Here is a 24,259-nt window from a genome sequence, read left to right as displayed (position 1 = left end):
GGGTGACAATATACAGCCTTTATGTACTATTTCCCAGTTTAGAACCATTCCATTGTTTCATGTCTGGTTCTAATTGTTGCTTCTTGACCTGCATACAGGTTGCTCATTGTACTCTAGCTGTACAAGAGAATGTTCATACACACAGAAATATTGATGAACAAAGGGCTATTTTGTATGCAAATTATCCTCAAATGCCTCAGAAGGATAATGTGTGTGTGTGTGTATGTATGTCTCTGTGTGTGTCTGTGGGTATGGAGAGAAAGAGACCAGAGACAGATAAATATAGTAAAACAATAGAAATCTGGGTTAAGGCTATATTGAAATTCTTTATATTCTTCTTGCAAGCTTTAAGTATAAAATTATGTTAAAAAAAGTTTTGGGGCAAAAATGCAACCCCATACTGACATAAAAAGCAACTTAATTCCAAGTGGATTAGAGATGTCAGTGTCAAAGTTATCAAACTTTGACAATAAGGTAAGGTAGGAAAATGGGCCTCCCTGGTGGCTCAGTGGTAAAGAATCCTCCTGCCGATGCAGGAGACATGGGTTCGATCCCTGGATTCCCTGGAGAAAGAAATGGCAACCCACGTCAGTACTCTTGCCTGGAGAATCCCACGGACAGGGGAGCACGGCAGGCTGCAGTCCATGGAGTTGCAAAGGAGTCGGACACGACTTAGTGGCTAAACAGCTAGAGGTTACGCTCTAGGACTCTTACTGGGGCTCGCCAGAAACACGTCACATCTCTGTGTCCACTGCAGATCCTGTAGTCCCGGGGACCTGCTGAGTCTTGTGGGCCAAGCAGCATCTGCTTGCGTGCTGCAAAGGCCTTTCCTTCCCATGGCCCTATTCACAGCCTTCTGTGTCACCTGGCGTATGTGTCTCTGCAGGGTCCCCAGGTATGGAGTGTGCCGCCTCCAAAACCCAGTTTACTCTTCCTTTCATCATGATAGGAGGTGCAAAGTGCAGTAGCCTGTATTTAGCTCCAAGCGGATGTCTGAGATGCCACTGCCTGGTGACCTCACCAAGGGGACAAGCCCCCGATGCTCCGGAGTGCCTGCGTCTCACCAAAGCCTTGATGTACTCAACATTTCCTGCTCACCAGGTCAGTTCACACCAGGTCATCAATATAAGGACTCACGACTCAAGCTGCCAAGAGTCCCTTGTCAGTGGAGACACACAGGATTCGCTTAATTTTCCCAGCAATGATGACAAACACATGTGGAAAGCTGCCACCTGGGGAAACTCATGAGACTCAGCACCAAGGTTTTTGTTAGCAGCAGGTCACACAGGTGCCCTCTGCTGGCATGTACTAAGATTCCAGGCTCCCAAAAAGAAGGCAGGTGTTCACCATAAACCCAAACAATTTTGACACAGTGAGCCATTTTTATCAGTGGTGGGAACCCTCCTAAATCTAAGTTCCCAGATGCTTTGCAAGCAGGTTGCAAGGACATCAGTCTCAGGACTGTTAGCTGTTTCTCACGCACTGCCAACCACCCCATGTGACCACACTAATGAAGCATGCAGGAACCAGGGAATTGACTCAGGGGTCTTGGACCCAGTGGTTCATGTGAAAAAGACCCGGGCTGGGGCTCTATTTGGGAAGCCAGAGTATGCTTGGATTGTCACCTGACTCCTAGGTTGCCCCCCTGCTCCAAGAAGGAAGTCAGTGATGGTGCTTCAGGTCCCTGGATGTCAGTGTTAAATCAGCTCTGTGTCTCACTCTCCTCAAAGACCCAAGAGTATGTATCCCCCTTTCCTTAGAGCCTGCCATTTACCAAGGCAACAATGGATGCACTAGTGCTGGGGGCATAAAGTGAAGTCGCTCAGTTGTGTCCGACTCTTTGCGACCCCATGGACTGTAGCCTATCAGGCTCCTCCGTCCATGAGATTTTCCAGGCAAGAGTGCTGGAGTAGATTGCCATTTCCTTCTCCAGGGGATCTTCCCAACCCAGGAATCGAACCGGGGTCTCTCACATTGCGGGCAGACGCTTTACCGTCTGAGCCAAATAAGCGTTGCTCAAAAGCCCATAGTGGCCATCTTCTGCAGTCTGTGTGGGGGACAGGAAGTGACTTTATAGAACTGGGTGGTAGCTCAGATGGTAGAGTCTGCCTGCAGTGATGGAGACCCAGGTTTGATCCCTGGGTTGGGAAGATCCCCTGGAGAAGGAATGGCAATCCACTCCAGCATTCTTGTCTGGAAAATCCCATGGATGGAGGAACCTGACAGCTACAGTCCATGGGGTTGCAGAGTCAGACACGATTGAGTGACTTCACTTTACTTCATGGGAAAGAAGGAAGTAGTAAGAGTCAGAAATAACAGAGGCTAGAAATTTTAAAATAAATGCTTAGTTGAAATAAAAAGAAATCAAAGTGGTTAGATGGCAGCACAGAACTGTCAGAAACCACGTGTCACTGATGACCATGATGGTCAGCAAGATCAGGATGCTGGGATCTGGAGGGGCAGCTCACAGAACAATGTTCCTAGTGACAGGAGAGATGGGCTGCTTGACAGCTGCAGCCAAGAAAGATGGACAAGCAGAAAGGTAGGTTAGCTGCCCCAGGAAAATTCATAATCCCTTATCCCATTTCCAGACCTTAATTAGTTCTCAGACCCAGAAACTACTGACTGAAGTCAAGGCCAGGCCCCTGGTGAAAACTGCAATGCCTGGCTAGTCTTTCCTCCATCCTTCCTGAAAGTGAAAGTTGCTCAGTCGTGTCCGACTCTTTGCAACTCCACAGACCATACAGTACATGAAATTTTCCAGGCCAAATACTGGAGTGGGTAGCCTTTCCCTTCTCCAGGGGATCTTCCAAACCCAGGGATTGCACCCAGGTCTCCAGCATTGCAGGCAGATTCTTTACCAGCTGAGCCACAAGGGAAGCCCAAGAATAGTGGAGTGGGTAGCCTATCCCTTCTCCAGGGGATCTTCCCAACCCAGGAATCAAACTGGGGTCTCCCGCATTGCAGGCATATTCTCTACCAACTGAGCTATGAGGGAAGGCCAAAAGGTAACTGCCCAATTTTTCCAAGGTAAATTGCCGGGGACCAGCCCCAGCTGATCCAGGGTATTCGAAGGAGAGACGGCCTAGGCGACTATTTATATGCTAATTAGAGATATAAAGAATAATAGAATGAGGATAGCTCAGTAGGAAAATTCAGTGGAGAAAAGAGGCTGAGTAGCTTGGTTTACGCGGGAGACCAATAAAACTTCAAGACAAGAAGTTTGCACCACTTACGTAGGCCGCAGGCGCCCTCTCGAATAGCGGAAGGTGCCTCACCCTAGACACCTTCTCGAGTGGGTCTTAGAAGCCCAGGCATAATTAGTAAGCGTGGTGGGTTCCGTGCTCCAGATGGAGACTTCAGCCAGAATGTGAAAAGAATGACATGGGGAGACCAAGCGCTGGTGAGCAAGGCCCGTAGCTTTATTTTCAACAGGGGCTTATATACCCTAAGTTACACATAGAGGCTAATAGGGGATGCAAAGTCAGCAGTCTTTGATTCTTATCAAAAACCAGGGTTTCTTTCCTGAAAATTTATCGTATACAAATGGTTTAGGTGATTTACATCATCTTCTGGCCAGAAGGCCTATTAACATTTTATGACTCTTGACAAGGACTTATCAACAAAGACTTATTTTCTCTAAGAGTAATTATTTTAAGGTTTGGCGCCATCTTCCAAAGATAAAATTGTATTCCTATAGGGTGGATGTGTAATGGGTTTACAACAAAGGAAATAATTTATTACCTTAAGGGTCTAAAGTTACTAACACCAAGGCCACTACTTAGTTTTTCTACATACCAACTATTAATTAATACACATTCAAGGATACAATTCAGGGGATGTGAAAACTTGGCAACAAGCATTGATTCATCAATGAAATCCCTTACTAGTCTTATTCTGACAGTTTCTAACTCTCTGAGAGGCTCTAAGCTATTTGAATATCTTAAGCTTCCCGTGCCTCTTGAGGCTGGGAGACTGTAAACAATCGTACACATAGCTGCAGGAGTCCGGGTAAACTTGTCAGGCGAGTTAGAGAGCCATCTGAGAGGTATGGATTTAAACACTCCTAATTGCCCAGGAACTTTATTAATTGGAGCTGTAAGTTAACTCTTTGACAGAGAGAGAGCGAGATGGTGGTAGGGGACAGCCCCCAGTAAAGTCAGAGGTGAGAGCACAAAGCAATAAAGTAGGCAGTCTCTGGTTTTTTGGGGGGTAGATGCTCGAGAATATCCGGGCAGACTCCTGAGGCTCGATCCTGCCTTTGCGTATGCCGAGCCTCCTTCCTCATGACCTTTGTCACGAGTGGAATGCCTCACCGGCTCCTGGCAGTAAATGTTCTTGCTATCAAGATAGGAAAGTTTTTTTTTTTCTTCTAAATATATTGACTCAAAATATTATATTAGTTTTGGGGGTCTAACATAGTGATTCAGTATCTTTAAACATTACATGCGATCCCATGAGAGTTCTTTATATATTCTGGTTACAGATCCTTCATCAAACATATGTTTGCTAATATTTTCCCTGAGTCTACGGATTGCCTTTTAATTCTAGTAGTATGTTTGAGCAAAAATTTTAAATTTTGATGAAGTTTAATTCATTCTTTTCCCCTTACGGATCACTGGTGTTTGTTCTAAGAAATTTTTGCCTAAGCCAAGGTCTCAAAGTCTTTGTCTTGTGTTTTCTTCAAGAAACTTTTACTGCTTTAGGCTTTACAATTAAGAATATGACCCATTTTGATCTACTTCTCAGATATGTGTGAGATATGAATGCAAGTTTGTTTATGCACCTCTGTATGTCCTGTGTCCCAGCAGCATTTGTAGAAAAGGCTGGTCATCTGACACATCAGATAAAGGGCTATTCCCCAAAGTATACCAAGGACTTAAAATGCAACAATAAGAAAGCAACTCAATTGAAAAAAAGGTCAAAAGACCTTAACACACACCTCACCAGAGGGCATACATGGCAAATAAGCACATGAAGAGGTGTTCCACATCACATGTCATCAGGGAATGCAAATCAAAATGACAAGAGACCGCTGCAGATCCTCTGGAATGGCCAAAGTCCAGAGTGCTGACACCACTGAATACCGGCCAAGATGTGGAGCAACAGGAGCTCTCGCCCATTGTGATGGGCGTGCAGAACGGTACAGCCGCTGTGAGAACAGCTGGCGGGGTTCTGACTAAACTAAATAGACTCTTACCATACGATCCTGCAATCACAGTCTTTGGTATTTACCAAAATGAGCTGAGAACTTACATCTATGCAAAGACCTGCACATAGATGTTTACAGCAGCCTTATTCATAACTGCTGAAACCTGAAAACGACCAAGATGTCCTTCAGTAGTGAGTGGATAAATAAACTGGTACACCCAGACGATGGAATATAATTCAGCACTGAAAATAAGTGAGCTATTAAGTCATGAAAAGACATGGAGGAGCTTTAAATGCATACTACTAAGTGAGAGAAGCCCATCTGAAAAGGCTACTGTGAATCCAATCACATGGCATGGAAAAGATAAAACTGCAGAGATGGTGGACAGTTCCATGGATTCCAGAGGGAGAAAAGAAAGGCCACCAGGCCACCTGGGTAGCCACTCACTTGCTCATTCATAGTTAGTTATGTTTCTCTGAGCATCTACATCATGTGGGCAGAGCTTGGGGACCAGGCAGAGGACAGTCATCTCCTCCCAGGTACTCCTGGAAGGGTAGGGAGACGGAAGTCCAACAAGGAACACAGAAAGGGACAGGGTTGCCAGGGAAGGGTGACAGAGACCCTGGGGGTGCCTAAGGGACCCCAGGTGCCCAAACAGAATCATGCTGAGAAGGGCCAAGTTCATAGCCATGAACTGTGAGCCACGAATCTCAGTGTAGAGCATGAGCTGGGAACAAGTGGGTTAAGTCAAGAGCAAGACGTGACATCATCCTGAATGTTATTTCTTTGTGCGTAAAGCTTAGGGTTGTGGTAAGAACTGTGGACACACATCACTTCTGTGGCATTCTTGCCCAAATGAATAACCTCAGTCTAATCATGTGAAGACATCAGAAAGTCCAAACTGAGGGTCATCTACGAAAGAACTCACATTCCACAACAGTGCTGACGTGATAAAAGATGAACACACACTGAGGACCCGTCCCGTTGGCTCAGACTGGAGGACACATGGTCCTGGTCCAGAAGAAGGATGTTAGGGAACGACATGCTGAAACTTGGATAAGGTCTGTAGATTAATTGTCAGTTCTAGATCAACGTTAGTCTCCTGGATTTAACCACATTACCATTGTTGTGTAACGTGCTAACTTTTGAAGAAGCTAGGGGAAGCGTTTACAAGCGTCCTTTGTACTCTTCTTTTTAATGCTTTGGCCAAGCTGCACCATGTGGGGTATTAGTTCCCTCACCAGGGATGGAACCTGCACCCCCTGTGGCGGAAGTGTGGTGTCTAAACCACTGGCCCACCCGGAAGCTCCTCTCTTTGTACTGTTTTTTAAAAGCAATTTTAGTGAGGTGTAATTTACATACCATAACATTCACCCATCTTAAGTGTGAAATTCAATGCTTTTTGGCAAATTTACCGACTTTGCAGACTTCACCAAGTTCAGTTTTAGAACATTTTCATCATCTGTGTGGATCACAGCAAACTGTGGAAAATTCTTAAAGATATGAGAACACAAGACCACCGTACCTGTCTCCTGTATGTGGGTCAGGAAGCAGCTTTTAGAACCCTACATGGAACAACTGACTGGTTCAAAAGTGGGAAAGGAGTGTGACACAGGTGTATATTGTTATCCTGCTTATTTAACTTCTATCCAGATTACTTTGTGCAAAATGCCGGATTGGATGAATCACAAGCTGGAATCAAGATTGTGAGGAAAAATAACAACTTCATATATGCAGGTGATACCACTCTAATGGCAGAAAGCAAAGAGGAACTCAAGACCTCCTGATGAGGGTAAAAGAGGAGAGAGAAAAAGCTGGCTTAAGCTCAACATTAAAAAAAAAAAACCAACATCCAAAAACAAAAAACTAAGATCATAGCATCTGGTCCCATAACTTCATGGAAATTAGAAAGGGAAAAAATAGACACAGTGACAGATTTTCTTTTTGTGGGCCCCAAAACCACTGTAGATGGTGACTGCAGCCATGAAGTTAAAAGATGCTCACTCCTTGGAAAAAGAGCTATGACAAACCTAAACAGTGCATTCAAAAGCAGAGACATCACTTTGCTGACAAGTTCTGTCTAGTCAAAGCTATGGTTTTGCTAGTAGTCATGTATGGATGTGAATGTTGGACCATAAAGAAGGCTGAGTGCTGAAGAATTGATGCTTTTGAACTGTGGTGTTGGAAAAGACTCTTGAGAGTCACTTGGACTGCAAGGAAATCAAACCAGTCTATCCTAAAGGAAATCAACCTTGAATATTCATTGGAAGGACTGATGCTGAAACTCCAATACTTTGGCCACCTGATGCAAAGAGCTGACTGACTGGCAAAGACCCTGATCCTGGGAAAGATTGAGGACAAAAGTTGAAGAGGGTGGCAGAGGATGATATGGTTAGATAGCATCACTGACTCAATGGACTGTCCAGGAGATACTGAAGGACAGGGAAGCCTGACATGCTGCAGTCCATGGGGTTGCAAAGAGTCAGAGAGGACTTAGAGACTGAACATCACCATCCCAGTCATGGTCCCAGCCCTAGGCCACTGTGATCTGTTTTCTGTTTCCATGGATTTCCCTTTTCTGGACATTTTATATAAAGAGAATTGAATGATGTGTGTTTTGAGTCTGCCACAATTTTGCATGTTTTAGAGGTCTTTGTACTATTAATATTTTAGTGGGACACTGGGTGGAACTTGAATAAGATTTGTAAATGGCTAATAGTATTGTATCAATGTTAATTTCTGAGTTTACATAATTGAATTATAATTATATAAGATTTTTACATTAGAGGAAGCTGGGTGATAGGAAATGTGTGCTTTTTTTGGTAAGTAAAATAATTTCAAAGTAAATCTTTTTATAACTTAAGCTTGGGGTCTGAGTTGTGCACTGCTTATGCTTGTCTATGGTACTGAGACTGTGGTTTCTTTTGAACAGAATGGTTTGGCTGGCCTTTCCTTTTCCAGAGGTCCTTGGTGAGCTCAGTTTCCAGGATGTTCTTCAGGGAAAAGTAGGGGCTAGTACAGGGGCATAGGCCTGAGTCACTGAGGCATGGCCTGAAGGGGGTTCAGTTCAGTTAAGTTGCTCGTGTCTGAATCTTTGCAACTGCACGGACTGCAGCACGCCAGGCTTCCCTGTCCATCACCAACTACTGGAGCTTGCTCAAGCTCATGTCCATTGAGTCAGTGATGCCATCCAGCCATCTTATCCTCTGTTGTCCCCTTCTCCTCCAGCCTTCAATCTTTCCCAGCACCAGGGTTTTTCTAATGAGTCAGTTCTTCGCATCAGGTGGCCAGAATATTGGAGTTTCAGCCTCAGCATCAGTCCTTCCAATGAACACCCAGGACTGATTTCCTTTAGGATGGACTGGTTGGATCTCCTTGCAGTTCAAGGGACTCTCAAGAGTCTTCTCCAACACCACAGTTCAAAAGCATCAATTCTTTGGCACTCAGCTTTCTTTATACTCCAACTCTCACATCCATACATGACCACAGGAAAAACCATAGCCTTGACTAGACGGACCTTTGTTGGCAAAGTAATGTCTCTGCTTTTCAATATGCTATCTAGGTTGGTCATAACTTTTTTTCCAAGGAGTAAGCGTCTTTTAATTTCATGGCTGCAGTCACCATCTGCAGTGATTTTGGAGCCCAAAAAAATAAAGTCTGACACTGTTTCCCCATCTATTTCCCATGAAGTGATGGGACCAGATGCCGTGATCTTAGTTTTCTGAATGTTGAGCTTTAAGCCAACTTTTTCACTCTCCTCTTTCACTTTCATCAAGAGGCTTTTTAGTTCCTCTTCACTTTCTGCCGTAAGGGTGGTGTCATCTGCGTATCTGAGGTTATTGATATTTCTCCTGGCAATCTTGATTCCAGCTTGTGCTTCTTCCAGTCCAGCGTTTCTCATGATGTACTCTGCATAGAAGTTAAATAAGCAGGGTGACAATACACAGCCTTGACGTACTCTTTTTCCTATTTGGAACCAGTCTGTTGTTCCATGTCTAGTTCTAACTGTCCAGTCCCCTATTATAAAAACGACATCTTTTATTTTTTTTAGGACATCTGTTTTTGGTGTTAGTTCTAGAAGGTCTTGTCGGTCTTCATAGAATTGTTCAGCTTCTTTGGCATTAGTGGCTGGGGCATAGATTTGGATTACTGTGACATTGAATGGTTTGCCTTAGAAATGAACAGAAATCATTCTGTCATTTTTGAGATTTTGCTTGAGGCTAGTGTTGAAATAATTTTAACTTGGAATTATTTCAGCATGAAATAAAGAAGGCCTTCACACTAATAAATAATGAAAAAGCCAGAAATTAAACCAGTTGCTATTTGTTTATCATTGATTTTTGGCAGTTATATGACATTCATAAAGGTTATGAAGATTTTAAGTAACTGAAATGTTCATCAGTTGAGAACAGATTCATTACACGATGCACTTTTTCATATTAAAGAAAATAAAGCAGTCAGATCTATATGCACTGATGTGGGATAATCTCCAAATATTGGGGGAGAAGAGTTTTATGATCTGTGTATCTTTTCTGGATTGTTTCCTATATAATATTGTTTCCTATATTTTTGGTTTCAAATTTTAAGTATATGTTTTCTGATTCAGTTCTAGCAAATAGCCTTGACATTGCAAGCTTTTGTAAAAAGGAATTCGGATAGTTAAGGAATAGTTGAGGCAGATGCAAAAATGAAACAGTATCCTGTAGAGTCATTTAGGGGGCACTACAAGTATTAAAATGAAGACAGGAGACATTCACGAAAGTGTAAGTCCTAATTGCTTACGAATGAAACCATGAGAGAGTCTTGTGAAAGTATTTGTGAGTCCCTTTCTGAGATTTCTGGACTTCAAAGGTATAAAGTTTTCTTTGGGGATGTTAACATTTAATTTTTGAAACATCCTATGCTAATTTGTCATGTAACTCTCTTTTGTGGATATAAGTAAGATAGGAATTCTTTTGTTTGACAGAAAGCCCTAGAAATGTACTTTTTTTCCCTTTAGGGCTAAAGGTGGGAAGCTCCCCTGGGGAGGGTATGGCAACCCACTCCAGTATTCTTGCCTGGAGAATCCGTGGACAGAGGAGCTACAGTCTGTGGGGGCACAGAGTCAGACACGACTGAGCGACCTAGCACAGGGCTGAAGGTAAATTAACAGATTGGTGACCGATAGATAATGTATTTAAAACTACGTGTAGGAGAGATTTTTGGGGGACGGACAATGCATATATGATGCTAATAACTGTCTTAAAAAGGTACATGTGAAGGAATAGGCTTCTACCTGCAGAACTCTCTCTGGAACTGTACATGTAGGCAACAGAGACCTTTGGATGAGGCCCGGGGCACTGGGAGGCAGGGAGACGCCCTTTTCACCTTATACCCTTCTGTACTTTTTCGACTTCTTAAAAGCCAAGTACATATTTACTTAGAAAAATAATTTAAGATGATTTCTAAGTACAAGAGATAGGGGATAAAAGGAAAAACAACATTTATATACAATTTCATAACAAGCTAACAAGATAGATAAGTTATTCTTATTTCATAGAGAGGGAAACTAAGGCTCAGAGAGATTAAGAAACTTGCTCAGAACCATACAGCTAGAAGTTGAATACACGTAAATCTGAATCCAAAATGAAGTTTCTTTCAGTTTTGTACTCTTAAAACATAACTTAGAATATAATTATGATCAAACTGCAGAAAATATTTAAAAGAAATTTAAAGATCCCTAGTTGCAACACCATCAACTGATTTGTTTCTTATGCTGCATAAGAAACGGCAATAGAAAATGAGAAGGTATAGTTTTTCTGAGGCTATAAAAATTTTGAAATTAAACTTCAAAAACTTCCCAAGGCCTTTACAAAGGCCTCCACAAACTTCCCAAGGCCCTGGTAACAACTTGGATTTAAAAAGTACAATATTCCTATTTCTCTTTCAAGAAATTAAAAAAAGAACATAGTGAAGGCACAAGTTTTCAGCACTCAGTGCTGTAATAGAGTCAGACTACAAAGTAACTAAAGGACCTGGCAAGTTTTAAGAATCCCTTTCACTGTGGAAACCTCACATTCCTATAATGTAACAATGTAATCTACAAACTTTATCTTGTCAATGCTCAAGTCTACCTCACCTGGAGGCATCAGAGTTCACTGGGAGTGAGGCTAACTGCTTACACTGCCTGTGGATGTGTAAGCTACTGTGGATGAGGGTTACTACAATCGCCTTCCCTTCTCTCCTATTTTATCTGTATCATTTCTAGCCTAACAGTGGGCCCCATTTCTAGATCAGATGCAAGTATTTGCTCATAAGCAGCAAAGCTCCGGGTTTAATGGTGGCTGTACCTGTTGAAAAATGACAAATGATCAGAATTTTCACATAAAGCTTTCCTTGTGTAAAACAGAGATCACTGCTGGAAGTGAGACAGCTTTTCCCAGAGACCTTTCTGAGGGCTGCATGAGTTCCTCCCTGGACCTGGGGCCCCTGTTCTTTGATGAAGATGACCATGGGTGGACAAGAGGGAGAGGCAGAGGAGCCTGACGGACTCAAGCATAGAAGAGAAGACCAGTCCTAAAACCTCGGGAGTGTGGGGCCTTTCCTGGTCTGAAGGATGCCTGAGCAAGGCCCTCCTATCATCAATACTAGGAAGGACTTTTATGGATCAGTCCATCTTTCCATACGAAGAAGGAAGAAACACACATTATTGGGTGACACTATATGCCAGGCACGTTCACAAATTTATTTCTCACAGCCCTGTGTGGCTACCGTAACTTCCATTCCCCCGCTGAGAAACTGAGGCTGTGAGGCTAAGTGACTGACCCAGGCACAAAGGGGCTGGCCTGGGATTCACACCTCAGTTGCCTGACTACATATTTCAATGTGTGGATCCCATCAGTCCATGGGACCGAGGAGGTGCGCTTTGGGTGTTCAGTTAACTTAGCTGATTGTGAAAGTCAAGTACTCAGAAGGTCAATAAAATTCAAACTGTTTCAACCAAAGCTTATCACTGTTCTTGGACAGGAACCTAAATACTATTTTCTGCTGCTGTGACCTTTTCGGTCTGTCCTAGAATGCACACGAATACTTCTGTTGAAGAGGATTCCAGCCCGGTTTAGAGAGTGGGAGCCTGAGTTTCAACTTGCATTTATACTCAATCAACAAAAAATGCCAGAAGTGAAAGGGGGAAGAGGAAGGGGGAAGAGAACACTTAATAGTGGGGATGAGTCAGCCTGTCACCCCACACCAGGAGTGTCTGCCCGTCGGGAGACTGACAGAGTCTCGGACTCTGATGCTTCTTCAGTAAGCTTCAATCTTCCGTATCCCTTGTCAGCATGTCACTGGGATTTGAGAGGTTTTCCCAAAGGTAGTTTGAGTGACACTTTTTTTGCCTTTATAAACTACCCCTACCCTCTAAGACACAACTTCCCTATATTATAGTTATGATATGTGTGTGACCAGAAGCAAAATCCTAGAAAACTCTCTTTTCTGGGACATAAGAGAAATGAAATCATTTGTAAATCCACAAACAATAAATGCTGAAGAGGGTGTCGAAAGAAGGGAATCCGCCTACATTGTTGGTGGGAATGTAAATTGGTAGTCTCTATGGAGAACAGCATAGAGGTTCCTTATAAAACTAAAAATAGGGCTACCATATGACCTTCCTGGGCATACACCCAGAGAAAAACATGACCCGAAAAGATACAGGCATACCAATGTTCACTGCAGCACGGTTTAAAGTAGCCAAGACACGCAAGCCACCAAACATTCATCAATAGAGGAACGGATAAAGATGCGGTACGTACATACAACGGGATATCACTCAGACATTAAGAAGAATAATGCCACTTGCAGTGACATGGACGGACCGAGTGTCACACTGAGTGAAGTAAGTCAGAGGAGAAGTGTCATATCTGTTTTATGTGGAGTCTAAAAAGACATGATACAAATGATCTTACTTACAAAACAGACTCACAGACTTTGAGGAGTTTATGGCTGCTGGGGGAAGGGTGGGGGGAAGGGATAGTTATGGAGTTTCGGGTGGAAATGTACACACTGCTATATTTAAAATGGATAACCAGAAAGGACCTACTGTATAGCACAATGTTACATGCCAGCCTGGATGGGGAGGGGAGTTTGGGGGGGAACGGACGCAGGTATATGTACGGCTGCATCCCTCTGCTGTTCAACTGAAGCTATCACAACACTGTTTGTTAATTGGCTATACCTCAATACAAAATAAAAGGTTAAAAAAAATGAAAGCACCTGCTCCTTGATTTCTGAATGATTCTTCATTGTCCGTGTGTGTAAGTTGTTCTTGTTTTAGTCATGTGTGGCAGCGTGCTTGTGTGGAGGTCACGAGGAGAGAAGCCTTCTGGAGGAAGGGTCAGGGTGGGCCCCGCTCTGGCCAGGCGCCCAACCTCTCCATGAGTGTTAGCGGCAGCCTGAAGGTGCAGGCGCCTCCTGGAGGCAGAGGGCAGTGGTGCCTTAGCTTCCCCACTCAGGATGAGAAAGACCACCCAACAACTTCCCCAAAAGGAACTTTAATGAAAAACTTTTAAGTATTACTTAAAAGAAAAAATGAAAACAAGAGTAAAGGAGTTGAATAATTTTAACAGATTTACTAGATTTCTTCTGTTTTCTGAAGCCTCATTAAAGAATGGCCAAGCTGTTGCCGCCAATACAGCACACCCATCCTAGGCATCTTTTCCTCACGTGGGTTTGCCATTACCCTACCTATACTCAGGCCAAACTCAGGTTCAGCTGCTGCCCTAGCTCCTGATACTTACATCTGCTTTTAGTGTGTGTGTGTGTGTGTGTGTGTGTGTGAGTCGCTCAGGCATGTCTGACTCTTTGCGACCCCATGAACTGTAGCCTGCCAGGCTTCCCTGTCCATGGAATTCTCCAGGCAAGAATACTGGAGTGGACTGCCATTCCCTTCTCCAGAGGATCTTCCCGACCCAGGGATCGAACCTTGGTCTCCTGCATTGCAGGCAGATTCTTTACCGTTTGAGCTATAGGGAAGTACTACCTGTTTTTAGACTCCTCAATAAAGAAAGTATTTCCCCAAGACAATTTCAAAACTTCTCTTTGAGCAGTACTGTTGAGAGGGCATATATACACTGATAAAGCTCTGCTGTACAGAGTGAATTCTTCCTAAAGGTCTCTTTACTTATGAGGCTTCTAGAATCTTCCCCACATCACTGACTCAACAGTTTTCATCCCATTTCTTATCGGCTAGCTGTTTCTAAGCTGGTAATGTTCTAAATCGACAACTTTAGCTGCTTTCTTTAGTGACCTCATTATTTTAACTTCAGGAGCCAGGCTGCATCTAATTCACACCTTCTAAAATGCACAAACCTTTTCATACTCTCCCCATTGAAAAGCCCGCACTCCGTGCAGAGCATCACCATCTAGCTTGAGGAAGCCTCCCGCACCAGTTCTGCTTGTGTCTCAAATCCAAGCCCATCACACTTTTCAGCCTTTCCTACTTTGCACACACGGGTCCAGTGGTCAGCACGCCCTGTGGTCTGCCTTCCACTTGGCAAGCTTCTCTAAGTGACAAAAACAGAAAGGGGGTTAGCCCACAGATACTGGAGCCAGACTGTCTGCTGCAACTGCATACTAACATTTTAGCTTTGGCAAGTTGTTGGATTTCTCTAAGCTTCTTTCCTCACCTGTAAAATGGGGTTAATAGTAGGATTGTTGCAAGGATTAAATAAGTTAACATATGCAAAATATTTAGAAGAGTGCCTGTCACATAGTAAGCACTACAGGTTAGCTATTGTTATTGTGTAATTATGGATTAAAGGGGGGAGGTGGTCAGCAGCTAGGAACAATGACCGGGGTTGCCAGGGTCTCATTTCTGACTTTGCCACTTAATAGGTGAGCAATCTTGGTCACTTGACCTCTACGCTGCAGTTTCTTAAAGAGAAAAATTTCTAACACAAAAAAGAGCTATCCTTTCTTTCATTGGGATGCTGCCAAGATGAAAATTATAACGCACCTAAACCATTCAGCATGGTATTCGGCACGTCCTGCGATCTGAACTGCTAGCTATTGTTAAGTCTTCTCCTATCTGGATTCACAGCAGAGATCTAGAATGACAGTTTCTATTTCAACTGGATTCTCTGTATGATTTGTTGCCATTAAGTTCTATTCTTAAACTGTCTTGGTAAGGAATTTAGAATAACCAAATAATTCGGTAGATAAAAAGTCAAGGAACCGTCAGGAGTTTTTTTCTCAACTACTAAAAAGTTTAAAGTTACAACCCAGCTGGCCAAAGAGAAATCAGATTTAATTTCTTCAGGACTGAAGTTGTTGGGTAGGATCAAGTCAGCTACATTCCTGTTGGAGGCTCTTTGGACTAAATTCTTACCCACTTACGGTCTATTGTAAACACTGAGGCTTCCTTGAAATAAAATACTCCTGAAAAATACTATGTGTGTGTGTATAAAAAATGAAACCACCCATGCTTCACACATTACAAGTCTGTCCAAGAACAGTTTAAAAACTCTGAAATGCCATATTTATTCCAGACTAACAGAAGCAGAAGATATTAAGAAGAGGTGGCAAGAATACACAGAAGAACTGTACAAAAAAGATCTTCACAACCCAGATAATCACGATGGTGTGATCACTCACCTAGAGCCAGACATCCTGGAGTGTGAAGTCAAGTGGGCCTTAGGAAGCATCACTACAAACAAAGCTAGTGGAGGTGACGGAATTCCAGTTGAGCTATTTCAAATCCTAAAAGATGATGCTGTGAAAGTGTTGCACTCAATATGCCAGCAAATTTGGAAAACTCAGCAGTGGCCACAGGACTGGAAAAGGTCCGTTTTCATTCCAATCCCAAAGAAAGGCAATGCCAAAGAATGCTCAAACTACCACACAATTGCACTCATCTCACACGCTAGTAAAGTAATGCTCAAAATTCTTCAAGCCAGGCTTCAGCAATACGTGAACTGTGAACTTCCAGATGTTCAAGCTGGATTTAGAAAAGGCAGAGGAACCAGAGATCAAATTGCCAACATCTGCTGGATCATGGAAAAAGCAAAAGAGTTCCAGAAAAACATCTATTTCTGCTTTATTGACTATGCCAAAGCCTTTGACTGTGTGGATCACAATAAACTGTGGAAAATTCTGAAAGAGATGGGAATACCAGACCACCTGATCTGCCTCTTGAGAAACCTATATGCAGGTCAGGAAGCAACAGTTAGAACTGGACATGGAACAACAGACTGGTTCCAAATAGGAAAAGGAGTATGTCAAGGCTGTACATTGTCACCCTGCTTATTTAACTTCTATGCAGAGTACATCATGAGAAATGCTAGGCTGGAAGAAGCACAAGCTGGAATCAAGATTGCCAGGAGAAATATCAATAACCTCAATATGCAGATGACACCACTCTTATGGCAGAAAGTGAAGAGGAACTAAAAAGCCTCTTGTTGAAAGTGAAAGAGGAAAGTGAAAACTAAGATCATGGCATCTGGTCCCATCACTTCATGGGAAATAGATGGGGAAAGAGTGGAAACAGTGGCTGACTTTGTTTTTTGAGGCTCCAAAATCACTGCAGATGGTGACTGCAGCCATGAAATTTTTTAAAAGACACTTACTCCTTGCAAGGCAAGTTATGACCAACCTAGATCACAATTTAAAAGCAGAGATATTACTTAGCCAACAAAGGTCCATCTAGTCAAGGCTATGGTTTTTCCAGTGGTCATGTATGGATGCGAGAGTTGGACTGTGAAGAAAGCTGAGCACTGAAGAATTGATGCTTTTGAACTGTGGTGTTGGAGATGACTCTTGAGAGTCCCTTGGACTGCAAGGAGATCCAACCAGTCCACCCTAAAGGAGATTGGTCCTGGGTGTTCATTGGAAGGACTGATGCTGAAGCTGAAACTTCAATACTTTGGCCATCTCATGTGAAGAGTTGACTCATTGGAAAAGACCGTGATGCTGGGAAAGATTGAGGGCAGGAGGAGAAGGGAACGACAAAGGATGAAATGGCTGGATGGCATCACCGACTTGATGGACATGAGTTTGAGTAAACTCCGGGAGTAGATGATGGACAGGGAGGCCTGGCGTGCTGTGATTCATGAGGTCGCAAAGAGTCAGACATGACTGAAGAGACTGAACTGAACTGAATCTCCAATCACTCAATAATTTTTAAAACAGTAAACAAGAAATTATTCAATTTCATACATTGTTTTAACCATAAAGTTGATTTCTTAGTTGATAGCACCATGCCCATGAAGCATAAGCAATTGCATTTTGATGCTAATTCTAATTCTGGTTCTAAGGAATAGATCCCATGCTTTAAAAAAGAGCACTGAGACCATGAATACTTGAGACGTAAAAACTTGATGATGTCAGTTCAATCTCAAAGCCACAATACAGCAGGTTTAAATTTCAATGGATGATGACAAATTTTCTCTAAGATTAATGGAAAGCCATATCCTAGTAATTCACTCATTTTGTTTCTTTTGTAAAAATTTTATATTAGGCCGAAATAGCACTACTTTTTTTAGTCCTACTCTCTGCTAGAACTTGAAATAATGTGAAAAGGGTGAAAGGACAGTAATAAAACAGTAACACTGGCATTAAACAGTCCTACATCTTCTGATTGTTGATGAAGGAAAATAATTCACCATAAATGGGAAATAGAGGAGAGGGAACGATTCATTTGATGTCCATTGGATAAAGGAAGGTGGGGAGAAACTATACTATTGATTTAAGAAAATACTACTAAGTGAAAACAATTTTGTAGGTATTGAGGAAAATGTCTTGGTAACAGAGCCCATTCTGGAGGGTAAGGTGAAACACACTCAGCAAACACACTCTAGTATTTAGAGTTAGCTAGAAATGTCAGGAGGACCACTGAACCAGTGAAGCTCAATGAACAAAAAAGATGTAATGAATAATGCGTGCAGCTTTTAAAAATCTTCTAACTCCATATGCACTTAACATCAGAGCCCTGAAACACATGAAGCAAAATTAGACACAATCAAAGGGAAAAATAAACAGTTCAACAGTAATCACTGGAGACTTTAATACCTTACTTTCAATAACTGACAGAACAACTAGATAGAAGATGGAGAAGGAAACAGAGGATTTGCATAAAACTATTTCCCAACTAGACCTAGAGCACGCACCCAGGAAGAGCAAAATACACGTTCTTCTCAAGTGTATACGCAGCATTCTCCAGGACAGACCATATGTTAGGTTATAAAACAAGCCTCAATATACTTAAAATGATTGAAATCATACAAAATACGTTGTCCAACCAAAATGAAAGAAGTTAGAACTCTACAACAGAAGGAAATTTGAGAAATTACTAAATATGTGGGATTTAAACAACACAGTCCTAAATAGCCAATGGGTCAAAAGAAAAACCGTAATGGAAACTAGAAAATATTCCTAAGATGAATGATATACAAGCCAAACGTACCAAAACTTATGGATGGGTGAAACTGTGCTTCAGAGAAATTTATAGCTAAAATGTATACATTAAAAAGGAAAGATCTGAAATCAATAACATAATCTTCACTTTAAGAGAAGAAAAAATTAAGCCCAAAGTAAGCAGAAAGGAGAAAAGAATAAAGATGTGAGTGAAAATTAATAAAATAGAGTAGAAAAATAGACAAAGCAATAAAACCAAAAGTTGGTTCCTTGAAAAGATCAAAATTTACAAACCTTTATCTAGGCATAACTAGCTAAACCATGCATAAATGTTCAGTGCATATGCTTTTGACCAGGAAAAAAGAACTCGAGCTACTAAAATCAGAAATGAAAGAGGTGACATTACTATCAACATTGATATTACTATCAACATTGAAGAAATAAAAAGGATTATAAGGGAATCTTATGGACAACTTTATGCCAGGTAATCTAATTTCATCTAGATAACCTAGATGAAATGGACAAATTCCTAGAAACACAAATTACTGAAACTGAGTTACCGAGAATAGAACACCTGAATAGGCCTAAAAGAAGAGAGTATATCAGTAATGAAAAAACTTCCCACAAAGGAAAGACCACGATCAGATGGCTTTACCAGTGAATTCTACCAGTTAAGAATTAACACCAATTCTTTTCAAACACTTTCAAAAAACAAGAGAGAAGGAAACACTTCGTAATTAAGGCTAGCATCACACTGATAACAAGTCAGAGAAAGACATCACAAGAAAATTACAGACCAATATCCCTCATTGAATGTAGACACAAAAATGCTCAGCAAAATACTAGCAACTTGAATTCTGAAATTTATAAAAACATAATCCCATTACGACCAGCTGGGATTTATCTCAGGAATGTACGGTTGGTTCAACATATGAAAATCAACTAATGTAATATGCCATATTAATAAAATAAAAGACAAAACCCACACAATCATCTTAACAGGCATAGGAAAAGTAAACTTGTGTTATGTTATGATAAAACGTTAATGTTTATCAATGTTATGATAAAAAAATTCAACAAGCTAGAAGCAACAGGGAACTTTTCAACCTGATAAAAGGATGTCAACGAAAATCCCACAGCTAACATCCTCCTCAGCGGTGACAGGGTGAAAGCTTTTCCCTTAAGATCAGGAACAAAACACGGATGTCTGCTTGTATCACTTCTACTCAACATTCCACTGATGAAGGCTCTAGCCAGGAGCAATTAAACAAGAAAACGAAATAACAGGCAGCCTGACTGGAAATGAAAAACTAAAACGATCTCTCTTTGCAGATACAATCTTGTACATAGAAAATTCTAAGGCATCCACTGGAAAACTATTAGCCCTAGTAACTGAGTTTAGCAAGGTTGCAAGGATAAAGGTGGCTAAGATGACTCTACCACCTGAAAATGACTTGCAAATTAAGGTAATCCCTATCAACATCCCAGGTGGGTTTTTTTTTTTTTTTTTTGGCAGATATTAAAAACTGTTGTAAATTCATATGAAAATGCAAGGAAATGCAATGTTCTGAACAGCCAAAACAATCTTGGGGAAAAAAAAACAGAAAACAAGTTGGAGGACTCACACTTCCCAATTTCTAACTTACTGCAAAGTAACAATAATCAATACCACGTGATCCTGGCACAAGGACAGGCATAGGGACCAATAAAATAGAACCCAGAGTCCAGAAATAAATTCATGTATTACGCTTAACTGACTTTTGACAAGAGTGCCTCGACTCATCTGGGAAAAAAGAATAATCTCTTCAACAAATGGTACTGGGACAATAAATATCCAACATGCAAAAAAAAAAAGAAGTTGGACCTCTACCTCACACCATATACATATATTAACTCAAAAAGGATGAGAGAACTAAATATAAGTGCTATAACACTCTTGGAAGTCTCTGTGACCTTGAATTAGGCAATGGTTTCTTAGATACGACTCCCAAAACACAAACCAAACAAAAAATAGACTGATTGGAGTCCCCCACAGAAACCCCCAAAACAAAAACACTTGTACTTCAAAAGATACTATCAAGAAAGTGAATAGAGAACTCACAGGAGAAAAATATCTGCAAACCATATATTTGATAAGGGCCTGTGCTTAGTCACTCAGTCGTGTGCGACTCTTTGTGACCCCATGGACTGTAGCCCACCAGGATCCTCTGTCCATGGGATTCTCCAGGCAAGAATACCAGAGTGGGCTGCCATGCCCTCCTCCAGGGTATCTATCTTCCCAACTAAGGGAATGAACCCAGGTCTCCCACATGGCAGGTGGATTCTTTACCATCTGAGCAGGGAAGCCTGATAAGGGCCTTGGATCTGGATTTTATAAAGAACTCTTAGAACACAATAATAAAAAGACAAATAATTCAATTAAAAATGGGCAAAGGACTTGAATAGACATTTCTCCAAAGAAGATATTCAAGTAGCCAACAGGCACATGAGAGATGTTCAATGTCCTTAGAATTTTTCATGCGTGCGTGCTCAGTCACTTCAGCTGTCTCTGACTCTTTGAGACCCTACAGACTGTAGCCCGCTAGGCTCCTCTGTCCATGGGACTCTCCAGTATTCTTGCCAGGGAGAAAAATGCAAATCAAAGCCACAATGAGGTGCCACTTCAAACCCACTAGACATGGCAAAATTTTTTAGAAAAATGAAAATATGCACTGGTGAGGAGGCAGAGAAACAGGAGCACCTGTATATTGCTGGCAGGAAAGTGAGATTATACAGCTGCCTGGAGGTCAGTCTGGTTGTTTTTCAACAAGTTAAACCTAGAGTTAACATATACTCCAGCAATTCTACTCCTAGGGATATATCCAAGAGAATTAAAGGTACATTCACATGAAAATCTGAGTACACATATTGATAGAACCATTCATAAAAGACCAAATGTGGAAACAACCCACAACATCCATCAATGGATGGATGAACAAAATGCAGTATCTATCTACCTATCTATTCATCCACACAATGAAATGGGGCTTTTCTGGTGGCTTGATGGTAAAGAATCTGCTTGCAATGCAGGAGAGCCAGGTTCCATCCCTGTGTTGGGAAGATCCCCTGGAGAAGGAAATGGCAACCCACTCCAGTATACTTGCCTGGAGAATGCCATGGACAGAGGAGCCTGGCGGGCTATAGTCCATGGGGTCACAAAGGGTTGGACACGACTGAGCAACTAACACGTTCACACAATGGAATATTATTCAGTTACAAAAAAGAACAAAGTATTGATACATGCTGCAAATGGATGAACTTTGAAACATTATAGGAAGTGAAAGAACCCAAATACTGAACCCACATAGTGAATGATTCTATTTATACAAAATGCCTAGAACAGGCAAACCCTTAGAGACAGAGTAGATTAGTGGTTTCTGGGCTGTCAGGGGTGAAAGGGTATGAGGCTTTTTTCTGGGATGATAAAAATGTTCTGGAATTAAGACAGTTGTGATGGTTGTACAACTTTGTGACTATGCTAAAAAAACACGGAAATAGCTTACCTTTAAAAAGGTAAATTTCATGGTATGTGAATTACATCTTAATAAAAAAAAGAATCTTCAGCCCCCTACTGATGTAAGTATGACTGCTCTAGTGGGTCTGTAACTAATGGGAATACTCTCAACTGAGGTATGCTGAGGTGGAAGGTTGGGAACTGACTGCTCAAAACAGCTACACATCCTGATAATCCCTTCAAGTTTATCATATTGATTCATATAACAAAGTATGTCAACAGCTTCCTTACAAATAATGCAAAAAATTACATTTACACATGTAAAATTATTCTCATCCAACTTTAGAATTTACTGTTACAGGACATCCCCAGTGGTCCAATGGTTAAGAATTTGCCAGCCAAAACAGGGGACACAAGTTTGACCCCAGATGCAGGAAGATTCCGCATGCTGCAGAGCAACTAAGCCGTGGGCCACAACTACTGAGCCTGAGATCTAGAGCCTGGGCTCTGCATCAGGAGAAAGAAAGCAGTGAGAAGCCCGGGGACTGCAACGCCGAGTCCCTGCTCACCACGACCAGAGCGTGCCACTGTGCAGCCACAGATGAAGCGCAGCACGCCCGCCTGCACAGAACACTGCGTAAACTAGGGAAAAAATCTCGGACAGATACAATTTATTACTAACAGCACGGATTTCGGAAAATTTTTTGTACACTCATCCTTTCATCTCATCAAGTATTTATTGAGCACTTACTATGTGCAAAGCACATTACTAGGTACCAGGGCTACAGCGGGAAGAGACACAGTTGAATGTCCCTGTGGCTGTGGAGCTGACATGCTGGAGGAGGCAGATCGACCATAAACAATTAAGAAAGTATCAGAGAGTGAATGGCAATCTTGAAGAAAATAAAATGGAGTAAGTCATTTCAAGGCCCGAGGGGGCATCGCTACACAGGGTGTCCCCACACCTGGGTCCTATCTGGAAAGTGCAGGAGCCAACATAAAAATATCAAAAGAAATAGCATTGCTGTTCCTCCCCTGGAGAGTATGAGCACCTTCTGTCTCTGAGACACACACAAATGAAATGGGTCTGTGATCTCCCAGTCAGCCTTCCAAACACAAGTGGTTGAATAATACTCGACAACACAGCTTTTTAATTTTATTATTTATTTATTTTAATACAAAGCTTTGGCATTAGCAATTTTATGAAAAAATAAAATGTACTAAAAATAAATGCTTGTGTGGCATGATTGGTAAATGATGCACAAAAATAGGTTCTTTTTTCCTTCAAGGCAATCAGTCAGAAAGCAGTGTTTTTCTTTCTTCAAAACCATTCTACCCTATGGAATAAAAGGAGAAAAAGAGAGGTCAAGAATTAGTTAAAGGGTATTTGTCAAATTTTTAAAACAGAAAGTAATTCTAACTGAATGGTGGGCTGGGTTGTCCCCAAGTATTTCCCAGAGCAGTTTGGTCAAGCCAGTAAGCCATCAGCATTTCCTGAACTCAGCAGCTTCAGATCTGCGGTTAAGTGGCTCAATCACTTAAAAGTGTGTTAGTACTTCCAAAAGGAAGGCAGGGGAAAGTACAGGTTAATAGCATTTTGTTTAAAAAATGTGGGGACAATTATAAAATTTACAACTTGTCCTGGTTTGAACACGTGTTCTAAACGCCGAAGGCCCTGAGATCTGTAGCTGCTGTCTTTAAAATACGCTCTCCCTTTATACCTCAAACAAACATGTCTTTATTTATTTTGAAATAAGATTTGAGGAGTACGGACTCCCAGGGGTGTAAGGCTTTCTTACAGGAACTCACGGATTTAATGTGCATGTATTTTTTGTGTGTGTGTGTGTGTGTCCCCCTAAACCAGGTGCCTGAAGGTACTTGACATCTGAAGTGTCCTGCATTACCCTCAGGCTAAAGCTGTCCCTCTGTAGCCTGGCGGTGTGGGACTGCTCTGGCTTCCTCAACCCTTCTAGAGTCTGGATCATTGCTCTGGTTTCTATATACCTTATTTTCAATGCTGCTCTCTTTTCTGCCTGTTGAGTTCCAGATCCACACTCTGGATCCAAATCACTTACTCTTTGGTCATCATACAGCTCTCCAGCATTTCCTGTTTTATCTCTTCCCCATCGTCCTGACTTTCTCCTTCAGCTCCGTATTTTTACCTAACCTACCTTCTTGCTTTTGGTCTCTACCATGCCAAAGCAATTTCTCAGTCATTAGCAATTTTCTTT

General features: G+C 41.8%; 1 protein-coding gene across 2 annotated transcripts in view; it reads right to left on the bottom strand.

Moving 5' to 3' along the window:
- Positions 1 to 23,175: 23,175 nt before the first annotated feature.
- RNF130 (ring finger protein 130) overlaps positions 23,176 to 24,259 on the bottom strand; it is a 143,530-nt gene continuing 142,446 nt past the window's right edge. For both annotated transcript variants that reach the window (XM_059888213.1, NM_001099708.1), the window contains one exon: positions 23,176 to 23,365. In XM_059888213.1, coding sequence (XP_059744196.1) covers positions 23,361 to 23,365 — 5 coding nt within the window. In that variant the 3' untranslated portion in view covers positions 23,176 to 23,360. The remainder of the gene's footprint in view (positions 23,366 to 24,259) is intronic.

This window comes from Bos taurus, chromosome 7, assembly GCF_002263795.3.
Source record: "Bos taurus isolate L1 Dominette 01449 registration number 42190680 breed Hereford chromosome 7, ARS-UCD2.0, whole genome shotgun sequence".
NCBI lineage: Eukaryota > Metazoa > Chordata > Mammalia > Artiodactyla > Bovidae > Bos > Bos taurus.
The sequence above is the reverse complement of the archived record's forward strand: the minus strand, read 5'-3'. Positions and strand labels throughout refer to the sequence as shown.